General features: G+C 42.9%; 1 protein-coding gene across 1 annotated transcript; it reads right to left on the bottom strand.

Annotated features, from left to right (window-relative positions):
• Positions 1-423: 423 nt before the first annotated feature.
• Positions 424-13635, bottom strand: KCNJ2 (potassium inwardly rectifying channel subfamily J member 2). The gene is made up of 2 exons (XM_042454604.1): positions 13397-13635; positions 424-5832 (listed from the first exon to the last, which is right to left on the bottom strand). The coding sequence occupies exon 2, from the start codon at positions 5611-5613 to the stop codon at positions 4336-4338; it is 1278 nt and encodes a 425-aa protein (XP_042310538.1). The 5' UTR covers positions 5614-5832; positions 13397-13635; the 3' UTR covers positions 424-4335.
• Positions 13636-16693: the final 3058 nt, after the last annotated feature.

Here is a 16693-nt window from a genome sequence, read left to right on the forward strand (position 1 = left end):
ACTGACTATGTTGCTTAGGTCTTAGAGCTGATGGGAGCCGCCACCCCCACAAGGTACTAGAGGGATGTGGGGCAATGTAATTTTGCTGCACAAACTACTTTCAGATCCAGAATGAGCAGTTTGTTTTTTGTTGTTCTTGTGTTGTCCAAGTCATTTCCTACTTGAACCCATCATGGAGTTTTCTTGGCAAGATTTGTTCAGAGAGGATTTACTGCTGCCTGTCTCTGAGGATGAGAGAGTGTGACCTGCCCAGTGGGTTCCATGGGCAAATGGAGATTTGAACCCTGGCCTCCTGAAGTCCTCATCCAGCACTTAAACCACTATGTCACACTTGCTCTGTAGTTATGCATGCTGCAGCCAAATATAATCTGTTTGATTTCAACAGAGTGGACATAAAATGTGCAAGAATACTTTATTTTTTATTTATTTAGAAATAATAAAATAAGACATAATATATATATTTATATATATATAAAAAGCAGTCCATGATTTGTGCAGTACATTAGGAAGACCAAGATACAAAAGGCTGCAAACAGGAAAATAGTAAGGGAGAACGATTGTCGAATGCCTATTGGTTTGTTCACCTTACAAACAGCTGCAGGACAGAAAACCCATTTATGAGAAGAAAAAGAGAACTCTCAGGTTGCCTCTGGGATGGCAACAATGCAGCACCCTCCTATCTTGAAAATGGTCAGCAGCAGCCGGGTTTGTTTGTGTGTATTTTTTTTTAAAAAAGACATTACAGTACTTCTCAGTTTTACTTTGCAATCACACACACACAGACACAAGAGGACAAAAATAGCGGACTCAGAACCCTTTGTCTTTGCCAAAAGCGATTGATAAAATGAAGAACAAACAAAAAATGATGACTTGTGCTTGCAACTGTATACCCAGAGGATACACACATGCAGTGATCTTATTAATTTGAAAACTCACACCAGACCACCAATAAAAAAACAACAGAGCTGCATAGCCCACCTTGGATGTGCCTTGTGTCAGACAGTCCTATATAAGAAAAGGGCCTCCATTCAAGTATTTTTAGGGAAGAGGAAAATTACTGCTTGTGCCTTAACTCATATCTGTGGCTTGAGGACTTAAGTATTGCAATCCACATTCCAGTGAAGTCAAATGGGAAATTTCCCATCAGCGTTAAGTGGTTGACGATTGCACCACCAAGGTATACCACTCAACACTTTGCACAATTGTCCTTATTGGCTACTTAAAAGCACACCATTTCTGTAGCTTCCTAAAGATTATGGAACCAGGCTTCCCGAGGCATGGTTTATTTGTTTCTTTTAAAAGAATTATGAAGACAACAATTAAGGGCAGGTACTGTACCATGATATCTATACAGATGAAAATGTCTTCCTAACAGTTTCCCTATGCAGAAGCCAACAGGTAAAGAAAAAGGCCCAAACCCAATTATTAATCTCAGCTAGAGCAGACCTGTTTAACTGCTGAATTGTAAATCAACACATTGATTTGATGAATCTACTCTAGCTGGTACAAGCAATTGGAATTAGACCAAAGGGTTACTTAAAAGAAATGGGGGGGGGGGGGTTAAACCAACAAAGAGTTCAATAGATTATCCACTTTCATCAAGTCTCTAGCAATCTGAAAGCAGGAATAAAAATGCCAATAGCAAGGAAAAAACACAATCAAACATTCATGCCTAAATAAATAACAACAAAAAACTCTTATCATTAGAAATCCCATAAGGCTTTCAAATATTTGTTAAAACCATGCTAGCCAGTAGCATCAAAGGTTCTAACTGATGCCATCTTGGCATCTCTTTGTCTTTATCTTTTCAAATGGACTTCTATTTACATTTGGCTTTAAATAGGAAAATACTTGATAAACTTTATAAAAGTGTATATTTTTTTCTTCATTTTTTTCTTCTAAATCTGAAAACAGAAAACCCTGCATCTTGCAAAAGAAAGATCAACAATAATCTCTGCACCAGAAAAAAGGAGAAGAAACAATAGATTTTTAAAAAGAAAAATCCCTTTCTATGAGTGTTCATTTTAAAAACAAACATATTCAACACTTTCTCTACTCACCCTTCCATATATCATCTCATGTCTTGCAAGTGGGAGCTTTGTGCATTTTTTGAGTAGCTTCCTCCTTCTTTTTAAAACATGTCACTAAATACTCTTTGGTTTGCGCTTTATTTTCCTTTGCAGAAATATATCACAATAGCAGCACAAGTCAGGTTCAGTTGCTTTCATTGTTTCTCTGACCCAGAGACTCACCAGATTTCCATGCAAATTTAGCTCCCCTCACTTTTTCTTCTTCTACATAATTAGCCTCAACACATGGTACATCAATAATATCTGCCTTAAGAGGAAAAGCAAACAAACCTGTTTGCGTTTACAGTTGCCAATTTTTGCAGCCCAGAACCCACCTATTCTGTTTAAAGTAAATTCCATCTTATGGGAAATGCCACATTACTTCTGTTTTGCACAGGATAAAATCTCCAGATGTAACAGAAAACAACATTAGACCCAGAACAAGCTATTTGTAACAGCAGAAGGGGGGGGGGGGGGTCCAATACTGTAAGCGTTTTGAGTTTGAATGCTTGGTGTTATCCTCAATTCCTACCTGTTGGGAGGGTTTGCATGTCAATAACCTATGGGGGCAACTAAAATGGTACACTTGATCTTAGAGGCACAGAAAATCTTTAAAGCATTCTTGGCAAGTGATCCAAAAATACCATTAAAGTCACAGTTCAGCAGAAGGTCTCAGTAGCTGTTCAAAACTTTTGGTACAGAATTTGCATCCACTAATCATCCCACTAAGGCTGATCAAGTCATTAAAAGCAAGAAGAGGGAACTCTTTCCACAACATTATCCCCTTCAAACTATGATCCCCTCAACAATCTAGACAATAGTAGGACAGATCCACTTGCTGCCACCCTAATCCTCGCAAAGAGAAGGTGTCCCACCAAAAACATAACCACTGAGATCCTTCTTTTGGATTATCCCATGTCAGTTTCATCTCTCCTTTGCCAGCCTGTTTCTTCATTAACAGACATTTGCTATAGTCAAGCCACTTTTTCAGATAGAATCAAAGGTTTTGCCAATGCTTGCCAAACATTTCCAAATGATTGCCAAACAAATAGACTGAACATGAAATGGATCCTAATGATGGCCTTGGTTGCTTTGAGGGCTCAGTCTCTCAAAATGCCAGTCCACTTGTAATGGGGTTACAGAAGCTGCTTTGGAATGTACACATGGCCTAACATTTGACCTTCTGCCATCATCTTGCTGGTGTTAGCTCCCTGAACTCAACATTGTTTCTCAGACTTATGAGAAGTGTATGTATATATGTATGTAGGAATGAGCTTATTTCCCCAAGTTGGGATGTTGAAACAAAATGTATTCTCAGCTTTACTTTCAGAATAAGGTGCATTACAAAATACTCCACACATAAAGAATCTTTGGGGAGGAAAACAGTCTGAAAGCATCCTGTTCTATATTTTTGATTAAACTTCATTGTGCAAAACTGCATTTTTTCTGTCTTTGGTATTCAGTTAGGTAGTTTGAAATTAAAACATATTTTAGATGGGAAAAAAAATCTCATTCCTTTCCCTAACACATTTTTAAAGGGGAAAAAAACTTGCTGTAGGCTACTGCCCGGCCTTGTGTTACATAATACCCCTTATGTAACTGGATAGTACGGAGAGAAATTGATTCTAGCCACCAAACTACTGACCTCAACTAAATGTTCAGATATCCTGGCATCACCAGTCACTTTGACTGATTGCCAAAGAGCTCTGAAGCTAGCTAAGGGTCTCTGCTCCCACCATCACCATTGTGTTGTTGTTGTTGTTTAAAAGTATGTATGAAAGAAACATGAATACTACACTATGACAAAAAATAATTATCATTTGTGTTCATGTAGTTAGCAGCAACTTTTTTTTAAAAAAGTAAGGCAGTCTCTTGCCTTTATTATGCCATTAAAAAACATTCTTGTTCCCAAGAGAGAAGCATTTTGGGAGAGAGAGAAAACAGATGACAAACAATACAACTCAACCAAAGCTTGCCTGCAAGTTCAAGTTTTGTAAAAAAAATATATACATTAATTTATTCTACAACATATATGTGCCTTCTAGTCATGAGCTGACATAGTGCTTCTTGTTCCAAGTTCACGATTTTTGCTGCATCTCCTCTGAAGACAGCACTTAAAAGCCAGCCTAGGTTGACTCCTCAGGGCAGTATGCCCATCTCTTCAACAGTACCATCATCTGAAAAACTGTTTGCAGCTACTTCTCAAAGCAGCATGCCTATTAACTGAGAGACAGATTTCAACCAAAGTGGAAATCATTTCCTTCAGTCATATTTCAGATTCTCGCCTTAAAGGCCTAGGCTCTAGGGGCACTGCTGCTTGGTTGTGATGGTCCATGTCTGGGTGGGTGTCTGTACTAGTGCTCTCAGGCACCCCATTGTCACTGTCCTCTTCTTCTTTGCCCGTTAGGGCTACTTCATTCTCATAGCAAAATGAATTTGCATTAGAAAGGATGTATTTCTTTTCTGCTAAGTCTCTGGCACTGCAGAGGGGTGTGTTCGGCACTTCATATGTTTTGTGGAACCTAGAATAATCCACTTTGTAGTAGTTTTTCTCTTCAAAAAGTACAGGCTCATACCGGTGGCCCCAGAGAATTTCATTTGCCAGATATGAGCTGCGGCACTGTGTGGTCATGGCAGTGGCTTCCACCATGCCTTCTAATATTACTACAATTTCAAAGTCTGCATTGTCCATGTCTTGTTTACATAAGTCATACAAAGGGCTCTCTTCATCTATTTCATGGACAATTGTAATGGGTGAAACCAAAAATATGCGGTCTATCCCACTGTCAAACCCAACATTGATGTCTATTTGATCTAGAGGGATGTATTCTCCTTCAGTAGTGATTCGCGATTTGAGAAGCTGGGCTCTCACATGGGCTTCTACCAAATGGCTTTTGCGCAGATTCCCAACTCGCCACATCAAGCACAGCTTTCCGTCCCTCATAGCTATTACAGCATTATGGCTGAAGATGAGAGTTTCATTTCTCTTTTTTGGTTTAGCCATCTTAGCCATGACAGCGCCGATGATGAAGGCATCAATGATACAGCCAACTATTGACTGGAAAACCACCATGAAGACTGCAATGGGACACTCATCTGTAACACACCTAAAACCATAGCCAATTGTAGTTTGTGTTTCGATGGAGAAAAGGAAGGCCGCAGTGAAGCTGCGCACTTCAGAGACACAAGGTCTGTCCCCATTCTCTAGGTCCCCGTGCAATAAGGCAATCAACCAGAACACACAACCAAAAAACAGCCATGAGAGGATGAAAGCCAGACAGAAGATAAGCAACATCCACCTCCAGCGGATATCAACACAGGTGGTAAAGATGTCTGCTAGATAACGCTGGCCTTTTTCACCCACATTAATGAACTGAACGTTGCAATGGCCATCTTTCTTGACAAACCGGCTCCTGCACTGCTGCCTGGTATGTACTTTGCTCTTCCCATTTCCAAAGCCATTGGCAACTGCCATGGTTGCCAACTTCATGCCGTCCTCTTCTGAGGAAACTATGCTGTAGCGATTGGTTCGCACGCTGCCCATCGCTTCCGCTGTGGACTCTGGTGCTTCTGCTTTAGAAAACAGTCTGAGTTTCTGCAGAACCCTTTGGAGAAACAGTTTTGAATGCTCTAGTGGAACACACTCAGATGAAAAAAAGGGAGAAGCTGGTGCCTCCGTCTGCCTTTGACTGTGCCAAGGAGAGAGTCTTCCAATATTCAGAGCTATCTTAGCAACTAATCATCTGCCACGAGGAGACATGGCCTGCAACAAGAACAAAAATATTGTATGTCAGCAAATCTTGTTACAAATACACCCCTATATTTTTTACTCCCCTTCCCCAATAGTTTAAAGCAACTTTTATTCATTCTAGGACTGCACAGTTGATTCAGTGGCAACTCACTATGGCTGAGAAGGTAAGAATCTCCATCTTAAAAGAAAGTCACCTTAAGTTTCTCTACACAATACATATAAATATAGCCAATATATAGAATGTCTTCAGAGATGGGTATAATGATATCATACTAAAACTGCCAAAAGTTTGAGAGAGTTTTTTGGAGCCACATCTGATCTGTATACAAGACTTTAGTTTGGAAAAGTTACTTTTTGGGAGTACTACTTCCAGAATCTCCAAGTCAGTATGGCACGACCATACCATGTAAAAGAAGGAAATAAGAGAATGCTTCCAAACTGCCTAACAAAGCAAGCTTTCAGGCAGCATTTTGCCTTTGGGGTTCACTGTTAGTTCTATCTCATGATTCCTAAACATCTTTCTAGGTGCACAGAGGGAATTTCCTTTAATCCAGGGATAGGCACGTTCTGGCCTTACTGATCTCATCTGATTCCATCTCCCATCAACTCCTGCTGGGATAGTGGGAGAAGCGATCCAATGAGATCTAGAAGCCACAGATTCCCTAGCTCTGCTCCAAAACATAATATGTACTACCTTGCCACGGGTAGCAATTGTCAATAGATATCACAACCAATTTAAGATTCCTAGAACAGAAAATCTTTGAAGTGACTTGTACCAGTTTTAATGTTGTTGCATATAATTAAAATGTACTCTTTACCTGCACTGCCCCCTTGTTAAATACAAGTTTGTTAAAAAGCATGCACTGGGGACTGCTTTTATTGTTTCAGAAATGAGTTAATGCAGCCACTACATGGACAGTAAATCCAAAGTGCTTGATGGTAAGCATTTAACATAAGGATATTAGCTGCAAATGCTGCTTATTGCCCGTGGAGTAAATATGAATATAAACTTTATGGAAATCTGTATCTTAGTTTTGAAGGGCAGGGGGAGAACTGAGTTCATTAAGTCCAGTAAATATAAATGAGGTAACTACCCCTTCTGTTAGCACTTAGAAAACTTAATTCTGATTACTACAACTCTCAGAATCCACCAGATAGCATGTGTAATCACCATGCTGGCTGGGAGTGTCTTGGAGCAGTCAGAGAGAGAGAGAGAGAGAGAGAGAATTTTCAACTCTCGTTCTGCTTCCCAAACCAAAAATATGGCATCTCCTGTATTGTAAATACATGTATCAAGAGCAAGTCTTGCCAATTGCCAAGAGTATTTACTGAAGAAATTAAGTTATGGTCTTGATTTTCCTCTGGTTATGGGCAAGTAGCCACTTACAACAACTAGGGAGTCTAGGAGGGGTGGCACATTCTTACCCAAATCAGAAGACCCATCCAGTTAATCAGGAGATAATCTGCCTCCATGCTGCCTAGGCATTTAAAATCTGTTTCCTCATCCAGAGCTCCCTTGCCAAATCAGTGCATATATTTTTCTTAATGTCAAAGTCTAAAATGTGAATAAAAATATTGGCTACCCAAAATTGACTTCTGCAGGAGCACAGCTATTAGCTTTGAACTGCAAAGTTAAAGGGCTGCCATTTATACTATGGACTGGCTCATGTCTTCATTAAGTTGCTTTCTGTTTTCCTGCTTAAGCATGCAAATGTACAAACACACACATACACACACACACTAATACATCGTAGATGCTGACACTGAAAACTAAACTCTAAATGTAGTCTTAGATAAGTGTGCATAGGGTTCCAGATATCTTTCTTTATTAAAACTGCAAACTTGAAAGACGGTTCAGTTTCTTTTAGTGAAATAAAAGCCATTCTTTCTCATCTTCCATCTCACCACATTAATCCAGGTGATTTAAAATGGCAGCAGGCAATACAAGCCAGAGTTAGGATGACCTGGTTTTTATTATTATTGTCATTTTCATCATTAGTATTAAAACATATTCATTCGCTCCCTTTCTAGAACCAGCATGGCATAGTGCTTTGAGTGTTGGACTGCAACTCTGAACACCAGAGTTTGATCTTCCCTCCTTGGCCATGAAATCCACTGGCTGACCTTGGGCAAGTCATAGGCTCTCAGCTTCAGGTGAAGGCAATGGCAAACCTCCTCTGAACAAACTTTGCCAAGAAAACCCCGTACAGTAATTTGAAAATGACTTGAAGACACACAACAACAACAACAACAACAACAACAACAACAACAACAGCCTTTCTGTGTGTAGACTAATATAAGATACATTTTAAATTGAATTGCAACACAGATCTTTGTTGTTGTGTGCTTTCAAGTAATTTCAGACCTATGCTGACCCTAAGTTGAACCTATCATAGGGTTTTCTGGGCAAGAGAGGGGATTGTCTTTGCCTTCCTCCAAGGCTGACAGAGAGTGACTTGCCCAAAGTCACTCAGCTAAGAATGGATTTGAACTCTGTTCTCCATAAACACAGGTCTTACATCATATGAATTCCAATCCACTCTGCAGTTAAAACAAATAACTCCTCATTGGTTCAAAAGAAAGACAGCAGGTCATCCAAAAGGAAAGCATTCCTATCCAATAAGCATCTGATCATAGTATATTTAACCCCAGAAATCTAGCCCACAACAAAAATAGAATTAAATTTTCTTAGTCCACATGATCTCCAAAGCACCGCACCAGATGATGCTGTGCAAACTTTTATGTCATTTTCTGGGTCACAGCTGCATAAAGTAACTTTATATGTCAGGTACTTTACCAGATAACAGAAAGCAGATCTTCTCAAATGGTTGGAAATGGAAAGTCTAGCCAGGAAATATTAGAGGTCTTTCCATGGGTGCTGAAAACAGTTTTTGATGGGTAACAGCCTCCTGAAATTACTCACCAGTCTGCTTTTTATTTCATCCTATCTTTTGGCAGCTTTCAACAACCCAGTATTCTACAAATGTGCATTCCTTCTGTGGCTATAAGATAACATTACAGGCCTAAAATGTATACCTATTCGATGTAGAGATGGGTGAATCTTCCTGTTTCACTTTCTCCCCCTCCAACAATTAAAGCTCTTCTTGTCATAAAGTACATGCAATAAAATGCATGCAATGGGGGCGGGGGGCGGGTTGTCTCTTCACAGGGTCACCATATGTTGAAGCCACCCAGATGGCAAATTATAACATTAAAAATAAATGAATTAAAATTCTTCCCCATCTGCAATGGCCAGGTTCAGCAGATACACATCTTTCCAGCATGAAGAAGTTTGTGTTTAACCTGCCTGTCATGTTGCTGTTAAAGATAAGATGAATCCAGAAATAGAGGTGGCAACTCAAATCCAGTGTTTATTCAGTGGCTTAATTCACTGGGATTGAAACTGACATTTAAGAGTGAAAATACTCTATGCGCTGGGCCTGGATAGACAGATTTATTGGCTTTAGTTTCTTCCCCTTTTGATTAAAAACAGCAACAGCCAACTCAAGTTCTTTCCATCTTGAATGTGAAGAAATTTCCAATTCAGCTAACTTCATATCAAAAGTGAAATGAAAGAGGATTTTCACCAGTCCCTAGTATGAAATTTGCTTTCAAGGGAAAAGTTAAGTTTTCCAAAAAATGCTTATTTGGTTTCTAGTTCTGCCAATATCTAACCCTATAAATCAAAACTACTTTCAGGGCTCAATTTGCACTGTTTTACTGTTGGCTTATAAATAAGATTAAAAGAGCTGCATAAGAATGAGTCAAATTCCTATTAATATATTCCATCCCAAATAAAAAGTTAACTAAAGGATAGTTTTATTGGTCTGAAGATTGCTCCTTGCCAGGGACCACATCCTATAATCACCATCATGTTACACCTTCATGTTCAAATTATTTTTGTATGCCATGCTGTCTGGGGTTAATTTTTCCTTGGATTTAAAAGAGGAAAACAGGACGGTTATAAAATCTGAAAGGATGTCTATATGAGACTTTCCAAAACCACCTTGACCTCTGGGCACTGGATCAAATTCCAAGCATCACTCAAACATAATACCAAGCTTCCTATGAAATGCTTGCTCAATTTAGAAGCCTTGAAATAGCACTGAGTACCTATTATTGGCAGATTTCCATTACCAGTAATAGTAATTGTTCCATATGTTGTGCATTTGCATGGTATTATTAGCTAATAGAGTTTCACCACTTCATGGATTATGCCTTTGGAAGCAAAACTTACACACAGGTTGGTTAAATGGATCTTTAAACAAAGAGCCTGGGGTACAGCTTTTTCCGTTATTTATAGACTGCATCTAATAGTTCATGCAACAAAGCTCTAACCTACAACATACACACACACACACACACACACACTCCACCAGCCTTGGTTACAGGATAACTATCTTCTTTATTTTAAATGCACAAATTGCCCATATCTTCTTAAAGTAACTAGGATACAAACAGGGGAGGGGAGGCAGCAGGTTAACATTCACAGTAAATCTCCAGGCAAAGGTGATAATTCTCCACAAGTAGATGCAGATATCAATCCCACATGAGATGGCATGGCAGAATATCTTCTAGTTATCAGGGCCTGGAAATATTTGGAAGATACCCACATCTCTCTTTTACACTAATGAATTTTCTAAGAGATGCATACACAACAGCAGTGCTATAGTGTCAGACAGTTTTGGCTCAGACATAGAATCTGGAGTGAGCTTGAAATAAATAAAATGATCTCCCAGCCTATAGTTCTAGCAGTAAAAGCATCCTTTCATAGTCCCTGGGGATTCTGAACTCTCCTTCCCCTTCTCCGCCACCTGTGTGTTACTCACTTGTACCTACACACATACACCTTCCTGTGGAAATGTAGATGCCCCATCAGTCTCTCTATCCAAAGTGGACATGCAGTACTACAGCCACAGACTTTTCCGCTCAAAAAGTCACACATGTTTACCAAGTGCCTTGCCAAGCATCCAGGGCCTGCCTATTCACACAGAACAAGTTCATGAGTCCCAAGAGGCTCGCCAATGTCTGCATCTCTGCACAGCCCTGCTCTTCCAACCTGTTTTTACATCTGCCTGCCACCAGCCTTCCCACACTCTGCTTGGAGAGCAAACACAGTGAGCCCACCTGCTAGAGGACTATATTACCGATCTGGCTCCTCCTCACCCATAAACAAAGTTTAGGAGCTGGGAGCAGGACTACAAGTGCAGAGCTAACTACATATCTCCTTGAAGAAGCTTAACACAGTCTTTTTGTTTAAAGATATACAGATATTGCTTGCTTGCTTGCTTGCTTTTTGGAGCAACAGAATGGGTGTCTGTGTGGGAGGGTATGTTCTGAACCCGTGCAAGCTCTACTAAGATGGAAGCACTGGAGCACAAGCTATTTCACACTCACACTGAATGGTTAACAGTTACATAGATGAAACACACACACACACACACACATCTGAGGAAGTAGGCAGAAGTCTACCAAAGCTCATGCTACTGAATTCTCTGTTTCAGTTAGTCTCAAAAGTGCTACAAGGCCTCTTTGCAGACTGATTTTCCAAACTAACATGATTATACCTCTATAGTATAGTATAGTATAGTATATACTTCTACTACTGATGAAAGAGTAGTAGACAAGCAAGTTAAACACACACACACACACACACACATGTGCTGATCAGAGGTGTCAAAAGGCTTGGGAGAGGAGTGAGGGGGAAGAGAGAAAAGAAGGAGTGCATTGTTAATGAGCACATAGCATTTATTCCCCAGTCGACAGTGCACACCTCTGCTGAGGCTGTTCGAGGCCCATGTTGCTAAGGTGAACTGAACTGTTGCCTTCCTGTGCCTTGAGTAAACAGAGTAGCTGGGAGCCAGAGTGCAAAATCAATGGTTGGAGCGTGCCCTCCTCTTCCATTTTTTCCTCATCTTTTCAGACTTCCGTTACTGATAAGCTATTAATGTGGACCCCACTCCATTTGCCCCCTTCCCCACTGGTTTTTCTTAAGATGCAAGGCACCCTTATGAGCAGCTGGTGAGTAGCATAGACTTTGCCATTTCTCATTACTTGGTCATCATCTAGATATATCTTGCCAAGGATCCTATTAATCCTCCAAGATTTCATGTTGATAGGATGCAAGTTTGCTGTTGTTGTTGCTTTTCTTTTCCTCATAAATAAATAATCAGAATGGATTTTAAAAAAAGACACCAAACCAAGAAGCACAATAATGTTGTTGTGGGGGAAGGGGAAGGTTTTTTGATCTTGACTGCTTGCAGAAGATGGCAAGATATTTCTAGAGGATGACCAAGTGTCTAGAAATGACAGGAGTCCCCATCAGGGGGTGTCACACACAAGCAGCTCATAAGGATGGAAAAGCCATGGAGGGTTGAGAAGGTGAGCAGCTGAATACAGAAAACACACAAGTCTAAAGGGCAGAAGAGGGAAAGAAACCCTGGGAAAGAATGACAGGGGAGAGCTATCCTTTTATTTCTCAGCTCCATAATTGCTCAGCTGCAGGAGCTGCTCACATTCCCGCTCCGGCGCAAACTCTTTTCAGATGGCAAAGCCTCTGACAGGCCACAGCAGCGCCAAAATGATTTGTTCTTTCTTTTATTTTTATTTTTTATATATTTTTTAAATAAAGAAGAAAAAGAAGGAAGAAGAAAGGAAGGGAGGGAGGAAACTCTGACGAATCAAGCTCAAGTGATGCAATCTCTCCCAAACCCTAAGACACACACTGGCTAATCTTTTGCTTCCAGTCCTTGCTCTTGGCAAAACAGGAATAGAAGTCACTCAGATATACAGTTTATGGAGGAGGAATCCACCAAGAGTGGCTTGGGTGCATCTTGGAAAGCAATGTGGCATTGGAGGCAGTTGTGGAAGAGGTTCCAGAGCTCTTGGGGATAAGGACCTAAAGGTCTCCATGCTGTGGCCTTTGCCTGAGTCACCAACACAGTTGGAGCCACAGGGGAAGGAGGGATAAATGGGGGGGGGGATAGCAAAAATAATCCAGGGCGCAAGTGTAGCTGGCAGCATTATTTGCTAACTTCCAATCCAGAAGAGTTCCGTTGCAAAGGCAGCTCCGGGCTGAGAGAAAGAGTGAAGCGCCCAAAACAACCCTCAACAATTCCAAACACATCTACCTGGAACTGTTTCAGCAACTTCCAGAGAGGGAAGCTGGTGCTTGTGGGAACCTAGAAGAGGAGGAGGAGGAAGAAGAAGCAGAAGAGAAAGAGGAGGAGGAGGAGAAGGGGAAGATGAGGAGAAGAAGAGGATGAGGAAGAACAGGAAGAGGAGGAAGAGGAGAAGGTGGAGAGGAAAAGAAGGAAAAAAGATGAAGATGAGGAAGAGGATGATGATGATTTGGTGTCTCTCCTACTTCTAGCAAGCCATTAAAACAAAAGCAAAATCCCCAAACCCCAGACATTGAAGTCTGCTGATCCTGGGGAATATAGCCGCATCCTGGAGAAGTTCAGCAGCACTTGTCTCGCCTGTTGTTGTTGTTGATGATGATGATGATGATGATGATGATATTCCTCCTTAAGACAAAAAGTGTTCCGAGTCAGGCTGGAAGAAAGGAAGCCCTTACCTGCCGGTGATGGTTTTATGTCGTCGTTGCTGCTGCTGCTGCTACTGTTGTTTTTAAAGGAGCCGGGCAGGGAAGCTGGCGGGGCAGATCCAGGAGGCTCAGCTCCAGAGCATCCCCTCGCGCTGCCTCGACGACGTCGCCGCCGCTGCCGCTGCCGCTGCTCCCTTTGGCGAATGAAGGCGCCGCATAGGCTTCTGCCTGGCTTTTGAGGGAGACCCATGTGATGATGATGGAGGGGCCTCCCTCCTCCCTCCCTCCCTCCCTCTCCCTCCAGGCCTGGTGCCGCCGGCTCCCTCGTCCCGCCCCTGGGAGGCTGCTGGGCCAATGGCGGGGCGGGGGCTGGCTCCGGGGCGCCTGGGGCTGCCTCCGCAACGCCTGGGGCCCGGAGTCGCCCGCAGGGAAGCCGAGGCCACGGTCCGGGACGGAGCGCCCGGGGAGACAGGGCTGGGGAGGGAGGCAAGGAAGGAAGGAAGAAAGACTTCTTGGGACTTCTCCTCCTCGGCCACCTGCGCTTCTCTCTCTCTCTTTCCCACCCTTCTGAGCCCTGGACGTCACCCCTTTAGACGCACACGCCTCTTTCTGGCTCTCGGGGTCAGCGCGGAAGGAAGGAAGGAAGGAAGGATAGACTTCTTGGGTCGTCTTCTCATCTGCTGCTCTCTCTCTCTCTCTCTCTCTCTCTCTCTCTGTCTCCCGTGTGCGCCCTTGGTCCTCACCCCTTCAGACGCACACGTGTATTTCTGGCTCTCGGCTCGAACGGGAGGAAGGAAGGAGGGGCTTTGGGGGGTCTTCTCCTCAGCCACCTGCGCTCCTCCCTCCCTCCCATGTTCCCCCTTCCGAGGCAGACGGGTCTTTCTGGCTGAGGGGATGACTGGCGAGCGAGCGGGAGGCCGAGCGGCGGGAAAGAGGGTCCCTCTCGGGCTGAAGCCTTTGCCTGGGGGCGTGGGGAGGGAGGTGGGGGCAGGTGCCCTGCCGCCCTCCTTCTCCATTTCCCTCCAGTTGCACATGACCCAGGAGCAGGAACTGCAGCTTCAAAGTTTCTCCCTCAGGAAGAGAAGAGGAGGAAACAAGGTGGGACTAGCTCCTCACTCTCGCCTCAGCCTCTGAGCCCCCTCCAGTATTCTTTACGAGGGTCTGGAGCGTTTAACGGCCCTTTCCGGCTTCAGCTGTTCTTTCTTGACTTGTCCTCCCTTTCTCTCGAAGGCCCTCCGTTTTGGGTGCCTGGGGTTCCTTGGCGCGGAGGGTCCCGGAGGAAGGGCTGCTGGCAGAGGAGAGGCCCGGCGGCCCTTCCCGGCTGAAGAGGAGCCCCAGGAGCGGGCCCCCGAGAGACGAGGCCAAAGGAGGCCGGGGTCTGGGAGATGAAGGGGACTTCTTAAGGCGGGAAGAGGGGAGGGCTTTGTGTGCCTTCAAGTGGGTTGAGGGCCACCCCGCCAACTTCTTTTTTTAAAAAACAACAACATTCTCCATATTTTATTTATTAAAACAGCAAATTAACCTCATTCCAACAATATTTACAGAGCTCTTATTCAGTTACAATCTTCCCATCAGTAGTCATATAATGTTTCGTCTTTTCTTTGGCGTCCAAATTTGTAATCCATTCTTTTCCCCCTTCAGTTTTCCACTTCGTTCTTCCCCCCCCCCCCCCCCTTCTCTTTCATTTCTTTTCCTTCTTTCGCACTCTCCTCTTACAAACCACTTTCCCATTCATCTTTCACTTACTCCAGTCATCTGAATTCAATTTCACAGGCTTTTTGTTAGGTAAGGAATAATCGGAGGTGGTTTTGTTGTTGTTGTTGTGTACCTTCAAATCCTTTCGGACTTAGGGCGACCCTAAATCATGGGGTTTTCTTGGCAAGGTTTGTTCGGAGGGGTTTTTGCCAGTTTAACTTCCAAGAACAAAAGCAATCTGGCGTATTTAGCTCTGCGCATGGGGTGAGCCAGTGTGGCATTGAGGTTTGAGCATTCAACTATGGAATCCCAGGTCAGCCATGGAAAACCACTGAGTCACCATGGGCAGGTCACACTCTCTCAGCTTCAGGGGAAGGCAGATGTACACACACCCAGGAAATTTGCCAAGAAAACCATGTGATTGGATTCACGTTATGGTCGCCACAAGTCAGAAATGACTTGAAGGCACACAACAACAACAGGGGTGATAGCGGAAGGGATATCAAAATGCTGAGACTGTGGGGACTTAAAGAGTTACCATCTTCTTTTCCTGATAGAGAAACTTAAGCTGAAATGCCACAGGTACTGTACAATTTTCTCTGCCATACATTGAGAAGAAGCCTGTTGAATTTCTACCTGTTTCAAAGACATGGATTCTGTGCCTCTTCTGGATCCCTGGGGGACACAGATATGGGTGGCATTGCAATTTTGTCCACCCTTGGCGCAGAACCTCTTTTCAGAAAAACATGGCAACCTTAGATAAGTGCAGGTGGACACGGGAGTAAAGGGAGGTAAACGGACAAAGGATGTAGTGAGAAGAGTGTCTGGGGAATGCAGCGTTCTTTCCTTGAAAGGGAGACATTGGAATATAGGAAGAAGGCTGTGTTGTGCAAAAGAGCAGTTGTGGGGAGCTGGGAGAGAGGTGTTTGTTGAGGCTGGGGATGTGGAAAGGGCAGGTTTGAAGGGTTGTCATGGGTGTAAAAAGGGAATTAAAAGGGTGAAAAAAATTAAAGTTGAGAGTCTGAACAGAAGAACAGTAATGTAGGCAGAATAAAAGTGACTCTCTGGAACATTTTGCATTGCGGAGGAGTGAAAAGACTTGAGGGGGGCTGCTTTCAGAAATGAAAGGTATTGTTAATGTCAGTGTAAATATCAGGATGGCATGTCTTGAGAAGAAAAGAAAAGCTGGGTCATTAACTAAGCTCTGTGTATTTACCACTAGTAAAAGCCACAGTTTTATAACATAGGTCCCTAACTGAATATTGAAATAATCAGACTGTTTAAACAGGTTGTTAAAGATAACTTTTTTTTATTTCAGGCACCCTGATTTATTCATCCCCTGTGAAGTGCTGTCAGTCATCATCAAATAAATCATTCTTTGACCACAGTTGTGCTAAAGTGTTGTAAAAGACATCAAGCTTTCTCCTAGCAAGAAAGATGGAAGGAAAAATTTCCACAAGGAAAGTAGTGCAGTGGGCCCTCTCTTTACATGGGGCATCCATTCCGGACCCCCCCCCCCACATAAGGGAAAATCCACGTATGCTTGCGCCCCATAGGAAACAATGGGGCATGTGCATGCAGCAGTGGTGCAGGCACGCACGCCACTGTTTATATTGTCGCGCAGCTTCCACA

This window comes from Sceloporus undulatus, chromosome 2 (genome assembly GCF_019175285.1).
Source record: "Sceloporus undulatus isolate JIND9_A2432 ecotype Alabama chromosome 2, SceUnd_v1.1, whole genome shotgun sequence".
Lineage (NCBI taxonomy): Eukaryota > Metazoa > Chordata > Lepidosauria > Squamata > Phrynosomatidae > Sceloporus > Sceloporus undulatus.